This window comes from Pongo abelii, chromosome 4 (genome assembly GCF_028885655.2).
Source record: "Pongo abelii isolate AG06213 chromosome 4, NHGRI_mPonAbe1-v2.0_pri, whole genome shotgun sequence".
In the NCBI taxonomy this organism is placed as follows: domain Eukaryota; kingdom Metazoa; phylum Chordata; class Mammalia; order Primates; family Hominidae; genus Pongo; species Pongo abelii.
In genome coordinates this window covers 127,843,875-127,851,882 of record NC_071989.2, presented here as the reverse complement: position 1 = coordinate 127,851,882, position 8,008 = coordinate 127,843,875, and the positions used below count along the sequence as shown (strand labels likewise).

Below are 8,008 nucleotides of genomic sequence, written 5' to 3'. Positions count from 1 at the left end.
ATACAGAATACTATGTAGAAATACTTACACCTGAAAAATTTCAAAAAGGTTGCTAGATGTGAAATGAAAATTTAAAATATGCATCAATAATAACCAATTCTAAGATATAATAGAAAAAACATACCATTTACAAGGAGAATGAAAAGAAATCTTGGACTGCATCAAATAAAAATTGTATATAACATTTGTGGAGAAAAGCATTAATCATTATTGAAGAACAAAGAAAGAAAGAAAAAATGCTTGAACAAAGAAAGAAATACACCATGGCAGTAACTACTAAACTGAAATATCTATATAATTCAGCACAGCAATGGATGTCTGGGTATACATCCTAGAGAGAGACTCACATTCTGTGGTAATAGAGGAAATTTGGATGCAACTAAAATTTCATCAAAAAGACAATAAATAAAAAGTTGGCATATTGATAGAATGAACTATAATACAGTAGTAAAAATTAGTTAACTACAGATATGTGTATGACAATGGATAATCTGTTTTTTAATAAAAACAAGTTGCAAACTAATAATGAAGTACAATAGTATGTGAAACTTTCAAGATATTCAAAACATTTTATATATTTGTATAATAGCATAAAACATGCATAGAAGTATTAAAAAATACTCAAAATCCATATGTAAGGCAATGGAACAGGGGACTATGGCTGTATTTGTAATCATTTTTACTTCAAAGCCATCTGAAGCAAACGTAGAAAAATGCTAAGCTTAATAAAGCAGGATGATGGAAACATAGGTATGTAGTGGAGTTTGCCTTGGTCTCATATGAAATGTGGTATCCAGCCTTGAAAAAATTGTCACACAGAAGCCTAATCCATCCCAGGAGCTTGGGTATTGCTGCCTCTGGAAAAGGCTGGTAGATATCTTTAGTGCTGATGTAAAACTTCGTTCACAAACCACTAGAGAGATAGATGAAAATAATGAATAGGGCCGGGCGCCGTAGCTCACGCCTGCAATCCCAGCACTTTGGGAGGCCCAGGCGGGTAGATCACTTGAGTCCAGGAGTTTGAGAGCAGCCTGACCAACATGGTGAAACCTCGTCTCTACTAAAAAAAAAAATACAAAATTAGCTGTGTGTGTTGGCACATGCCTGTAATCCCAGCTACTTGGGAGGCTGAGGCAGGAGAATCACTTGAACTCGGGAGGCATAGGTTGCAGTGAGCCAAGATCATGCCACTGCACTCCAGCCTGGGCAACAAAAGTGAAACTCCATCTCAGAAAAAAAAAAAAAAAAAGAAGAAGAAGAAGAAGAAAAAGAAAAAGAAAAAGGAAAAAAAAGAAAATGATGAATAGATAGGTAGATTAATTTGTTAATTAAATAATGTATCCAGGGAAGGTTTGAAGCACAACCTTTATTACACATGATGTTTACATGTTAGACTGAATGCTGGTCCCTCATCTCCTTCATACCTTGGGCAGCCTGTCTGCTGCTATCTCCATGGATCTTTCTTCTCCCTGGAAGTGAAGAAAACAATTGAGGCAGAACAGGAAGAGGCAAGAAACAATACAAGCATTGCTAGTCAGTTACCCTTCACCTTTGTTTTAAAGCTCAGAGCCATGCACCCCACAGTGAGTTCATTTCCAGATCAAATGCAGCAAAATGAAGGTTCTGAAACATTTCCAGGTCTCTTGGTATCTCATCAGGATGATGTTGTTACCTCTCCAAATTCCCCTTTTCCCCAAGGGCTATACCCATGGGCTGAGGTGAGATCCCAGCTCAGGCCAAAGGCTCTCAGACTCCACACCTCTGATCTTGCTGGCACCCTGTCCTTTCAGGCCAATCCTGGCCCTTGAGGTTACACTGAGCTTTCTCTGCCAAGAAGAGCTGCAGTACTTCCTCTCAGAATTGAGGAAAATCTTGGAGACATTGAGAAAGTTCCCAGTCAATGCTCCTCACCTTGTCATCTAAGCAAATGGAGGACAATTACCCCAGAAGCACCAGGTGCACGACAAGTTAATGCGGCTGCAGAGCCACCAGGTGACCCAGTGCATCCCTGAGAATCCTTCCCTTGGATTCCTCTGGGCCCTCACAACACAGCCTCAGAAAACTGCAAGTCTCACTCCTTACCTCTTGCAAGAGAAGGCCACACCATCTTCCAGTATTTTCTGGCCCATAAGTCTCAGCTGCTGTGTGAAAATCAAACCAAAGAAAGACACTTCTTAGTTAATGCGACCTTTGAAATTCTCAGAATTTCCTGCAGGAACTGGAAAGGTCAAGACAAATCCTGACTTACAATCAAGACTTTATTAGATGCCTAGGCAAGAAGCAGGGATCCCAGTTATGTCCCCCTCCATTGTTCCCTGAGGCAATAAAGCCCCCAAATCTTCCTTACAGAGACCTAAGCCTGAACTGGGGAGACAGTACTGGCTGGGGGAAGCCATTGCTCCCTCAGCGGACCCACAACCCAGCCTTTGCTCACTTCCTGTCCTTTGGAGAATGAAACACACAGCCTGGACATTGGCTCCAGGATCTCCTCAGGCCAAGGTCTTCCTCTGTGGACTGCCTCTCCTCCTCCTTCTTTGCTTCTGGTTTCTCTTCCTCCTCCTCCTCATTTCCATTTTCCTCCTTCTGCTTGTCTTGGGTGCTCTCTGATTTCATGTTGCCTGTCAGCTGAGCCATGGTAAGATGAAAGACGTGGCAGCTGAAGCCCTCTCTGATCCCATACTGCACATGCTCCTGGAGGGCTTCCATGGTGGTGAACACCCGGCAGCAGGCCATGCACCTGAAGCCATTCTCCATGGTCACCAGCCAGTCAGGAGTCTTGGCCCTGGGTGTGTCTTCAACGGTGGGTGAGCCTGGCAGGCTGTCTGATTCTGCCCTTTCCTCATGCTCTTTCTCCTCCCCGCTGGGCTCACTGTCAGACAGGAGGTTTCTGGTGGACACATCAGAGGGGGGAGTACCTACCCTCACAACCTCAGAAAGGGTCACTTCTTCCATCTTTGGCTGCTTTTCTAAGGACTCCGAAGTTTCCTCTGTCTCCCAGGAGACAGCCACACCTTTTTTCATTTGTACCTGCATGTAGTATATTTTCATGCCCCTTTCCTCTTTGTTTACACACAGAGAGGACACACAAGTCTTATAGGACGAATGGGACGACAAGGAGACATGTTGTGAGTGGGGAGGAGTCTCTCCTCGTTCCTGAACCTGGGCCAAGGGGGGTTGAGGCTGGGGGCTGTCTCGATGTATTCTCTGGATTCCTGGGAAAGGAAATTAGAAACATGAGCAGATGCATGGGCCATGCCAGGAGCTGAGGGAATGTAAGTTGAATATGTGTGGTGCAGGAGACAGGGACTGTGGTGTGATGCAGCTGTGTGGTGAGCTTGGTATTTGTTGTTCATATTGTGGGGTAGTGATTCTAGTGTCATTTGCGTGTAGGGATGTTGGTGGGGTGTCCGTATATAGGGGTGTGAAGTATGGTGGTGAGGACTGCAGCATATGTGGAATGTCGGCAGCGTGTGTGTGCTATGAAGATGTGAGTTGGTGCCATCATTGATGTGTTATTTGTGGAACGTGGGAGGTAGTGTGGGAGAATGACACTGCAGGTCATGCATTCGGGTGGTGTGTGTGCAGAGAGAGTACCTGTGGAGCGTGTGGCTGTATGTGTGAGGTGTGGGCCTGAGCTAGAGTCCCGCTGTAGTGCTGGAGGCCTGGGCTGAGGAACTCTTTCTCTGGAAGGCAAAGGCAGAGCCCAAATAGTTCCGCTGAAGGTGCTTAATCTGGACCTGTGGCCCTACACCCCAAGAGCAGACTTTTCTGGCCTCTGCTCCCTGACTGCCTGACTGCACACCAGGGCTCATGCTCTCCTACACTGAGCTTATATCCACGCTCTTCTAACAGCTCTGTCATCTTGCCCAGACACCTCTGCAGAGCTCTGATCATATCCAACTGCCCTGGGTTTCTTCTTAGCCTCATCCTTGGATCTATGGGCCTCCTGCCCCCTACCCAAGGAGCCCTGCACCCAATCCCATGCCTAAGGAGTCCAGCACCCAAAGATTCTCATACCCATAGCGCCCTGCATCCAGAGTCTCGTGCTCAAGGAACCTCACACCCAGAGAATCTCACATCCAAGGAGGCCCACACCCAAAGAGTGTCACACCGAAGGAGCCCCAAACCCAAAAAGCCCCACTCCCAAAGAGTCTTACACCCAAGCAGCACTGCAACCAAAGAGTCTCATGCCCACAGAGCCCCACACTCAAAGATTTTCATGCCCAATGAACCCCACAGCCAAGGAGCCATGTGCCCAAGGAACCCTGCACCCTTACCACCGTGGATGAGCTTGCGTGAAGAAGAAACGCAGGAGAAGTATTCGGAGGTAGAAGTAACTTCTCCCACCCCTTGGCTCCAGCCTTTGGCCACTCTAGTGGATCCAGGCTGCAGGGCATCCTCTTGGGACTTTGACATTCCTGAGAAAGGTATGAAGGGCACAGAGATATGATGGATGGGGAATATTTGTGCATCATTTACCATCCAACAAATATTTACTGAGTGGCTGACATATGTCCGGTGTAGTGAACACACATGGTTTGTGAGACAGGCTTCTGGTGGATACTCCAGTATTTAATTACAGTCAACAGGTATTTTGATAGTGTACTCCAGTTTAATTACAGTCAACAGGTATTTTGATAGTGTATCAATAGGAACATAGGCCTGTGTGGTGACTATGAATACGTCTGAAATGTAAGAGTGATACATATCAGGTAGCCTTTGATATGTGTAGATTTGTGTAGGTATATTGTAGAAACATGTGTCTGTGTCTGTGGAGTTTGTGTGCATAGTTTGTGTTTACAACCCTGGAATTATGCAATATGTAACTTTTCCTGATTATATGGTGTGGCTTGTATTTATAATGTACATTAATTCATTCATCTGGCAATATTTCATGAACAGCTACCATGAATCAGACACCAGTCCACTCTTCTAGTCTCTGGGAATACTGAACAAAACAGTCCTTCTTCTAAGTGGACTTTCCTTTCTAGACAAGGAAGACAGACATTAAGCAGAAATATATGTTTATCATAGGTCAGCTCATTATGAATATATAAGGGTCACCAGATTTAGCAAACAAAAAAAGCTGATGCTTAGTTAAATTTGAATTTTAGATAAATTACAAATAATTTTTTTAGTGTAAGTGTGTCCCATGCAATATTTGTCATACTTATTTTTAGTGTCAGTATGTTCCATACCATATTTGGGACACACTTATACTAAAAAATCATTGGTGGTTTATCTGATATTCAAGTGTAACTGAACATCCTGTATTTTATCCGGCAACCCTAATAAGGGGATGGTGGTGAATCTTTGTTCCGTTGTGGTCTGTGCAAAGCAGGCCTGGCTCTGCTACACAATGTGTTGCAGATATGGTATGTATGATGTGTGACTGGCTCTTAAAGAGGTATTTAGAGTTAGTTTAACGTAGCTGGGTTTGTGTGAGAGTGGAGGAGACACACACACACAGCCCTCACACACAAGAAATCTCTGTAGGAAGAAAAGACTGTCACACACATGGGTTGTGTGAGTATGTAATAGAGGAACAGTATGTGTGTATAATTATATGCACTGTGTGTGGAGGTGTGTGACTCTTTTTCTGTATCAGAGTATATATGGGCGTATGAGTGACTGTCTCCTGGAATACCATTAACAAAAATTCGGTATACACTGTTAGGTGTATTGAGTGTTGCCCAGGCCCAGGCATGGTGATAGGAAGTTCATCCCGCAGACCCCACCACTGTGCACCCATTATCTCCAGTCCTCCTCCTCCCAACACACACACGCACGTGTACACACAGACACACATACACAGGCAGACAAAACATTCTGAAATGTAAGGGTAGATGAAGGAAAACCATCGCCTTCCCCTTCCTGTCCCAGCCCCCTGCTCTCCATGCCTACTCTCCACGCCTCCATTCCCAGGGCTCAACCTACAGGTCCTTACCACCTTCGGCCTCATAGGCGCTGCTGAGCTCTAATTGGGGCAGAAGACTCCAGGGCCATCTCTGGGGCAGGCTCCTTTCTGCCCTGTCTCCTGCATGTGAGCATCCCCCTTTCAGGATAAGCAGCTTGTTTACATTTAATACATGCCATTATCATGCAGCCTGGGAAGTAAATTGACAGCGATCTAAGGCCCTTACCCTGTGCTTCATTTCCTCTGGAAAGTCCCACACTGTGGATTCACAAACTCTATTGGATTAATTGGTTAATTCTTCCTGCTGAAGAATTGGCGTGGTTTCACTATGACGCCATCCCTAACAAGTGTTTAATCTACTTTCTAACAAGCATTTCACTTCTCAAGATATTTTTCAACAAGGCCTTTAACTCATTGGGCTACTCTCATTTCTGCTAAAAGGGGTAGTGCAAATCATAGATTTCTACCAGCACCCTTCACACCATCCACCTCAGTCACCCCAGGGAAAGAGCAAATAAAGAGAATAAGAGAGAAAGACGAGACTCAGGCTGCATCACTGGGTCTTTGTAAGTGGGTCCCCCGCCTGCCTGAGACTGGCATAGTTCCAGGTACCAGCAGCCCCAGAACAAAAGTTCTCAGCCCAGCAGGGTTGGCTTTCTGTGTGCCAGTGGCATCTGAACTTCCTGTCCATCTCACATCCGGGTACCCTCAAGATGGATGTGCTGGCATCAGCCAACAGCCAGGTCTCCCCCTCCCTACTGCATAGGTGGTACATTCTCCTCAGTTCCTCCTCCCTAAAGAAGGCTCAGGCTGGCCGGGAGCGATGGCTCACACCTGTAATCCCAACACTTTGGGAGGCCGAGGTGGGTGGATCATGAGGTCAGGAGACCGAAACCATCCTGGCTAACAAGGTGAAACCCTGTCTCTACTAAAAATACAAAAAAAAAAAATTAGCTGGGCATGGTGGTGGGCGCCTGTAGTCCCAGCTACTCGGGAGGCTGAGGCAGGAGAATGGCCTGAACCTGGGAGGCGGAGCTTGCAGTGAGCCGAGATCACACCACTGCACTCCAGCCTGGGCAAGAGAGCAAGACTCCATCTCAGAAAAAAAAAAAGAGGCCGAGGCAGGCGGATCAGGAGGTCAGGAGATCGAGACCATCCTGGCTAACACAGTGAAACCCCATCTCTACTAAAAATACAAAAAATTAGCCGGGCGTGGTGGTGGGCACCTGTAGTCCCAGCTACTCTGGAGGCTGGGGCAGGAGAATGGCGTGAACCTGGGAGGCGGAGCTTGCAGTGAGCCGAGATCGTGCCACTGCACTCCAGCCTGGGCGACAGAGCGAGACTCCGTCTCAAAAAAAAAAAAAAGAAGAAGCAGGCTCTGGCTGGCCAGTGACGCTTGTGCCCCAGACAGTTTGCCCCGCACATACCTCCTCCCTTCTCAGAGGTTTCCTGGAACTCTTCATTTTCCAAATGTTTCCTCTTTTGTCGTCGTTTCATGATATCAGCTAGAAGAGTTTCTAGAAGATGCTTAATGTCCACCTCCCAGTTTTTCCTGTAGATTGGCCCTTCTTGGCTCTCAGGAAATTCATTAAAAAGATTCAGTAAGAATAAACGTAGTTGAATCTCCTAAATAGCTAAATAACTCAGACCGCTTAGTGAAGGAGCAGCACTGCCCAGTGCCCACTACACTGCAAGGCTGTTAAGGTTCAAAGTTCACCAGGCCCACAGCAGATTCTCTGACCTCAATGATGACATCACAGCGTTCTGCGGACCTAGGTCCAACACAGTCTGTGCAACTGCAGAGACCTCGTTTTCAAAAACAATTCCTTTTTTCCAATAGAAGTCCTCTAATGAATTCAACTCTCCCGTATTTCAAATGTGGCAGAATATTTTGAGATGTTAACATGTTTCTGTTTAATTTTTTTCTTTTCTCCTTTTTTTTCACCCTTTCCCTTCTGGACTCAAGCAGGTAGCAGGCTTTGTGTTCATTGCTCAGAGGAGGGGTATGGCAGGGCTGAAAGCAGCAATAGCATGTATATCATCTTGACTTTTCTTTTTTGTTGTTGTTGTTTTTATTTTGTTTTGTTTAGT

General features: G+C 45.6%; 1 protein-coding gene across 4 annotated transcripts; it reads right to left on the bottom strand.

Annotated features, from left to right (window-relative positions):
• Nucleotides 1-474: 474 nt before the first annotated feature.
• Nucleotides 475-7,634, bottom strand: FAM170A (family with sequence similarity 170 member A). 4 transcript variants are annotated; one of them, XM_054555862.1, is made up of 5 exons: nucleotides 7,345-7,634; nucleotides 4,278-4,418; nucleotides 2,920-3,212; nucleotides 2,083-2,141; nucleotides 475-1,469 (listed from the first exon to the last, which is right to left on the bottom strand). In XM_054555862.1, the coding sequence occupies exons 1-5, from the start codon at nucleotides 7,412-7,414 to the stop codon at nucleotides 1,445-1,447; spliced, it is 588 nt and encodes a 195-aa protein (XP_054411837.1). In that variant the 5' UTR covers nucleotides 7,415-7,634; the 3' UTR covers nucleotides 475-1,444. The 4 variants fall into 4 exon arrangements, with proteins under 4 accessions (XP_054411837.1, XP_003776696.2, XP_054411835.1 ...); XM_003776648.3 differs by lacking the exon at nucleotides 475-1,469 and having other exon boundaries at nucleotides 2,082-2,141; nucleotides 2,435-3,212; XM_054555860.1 differs by lacking the exon at nucleotides 475-1,469 and having other exon boundaries at nucleotides 2,082-2,138; nucleotides 2,435-3,212.
• Between the last annotated feature and the right edge of the window lie 374 nt (nucleotides 7,635-8,008).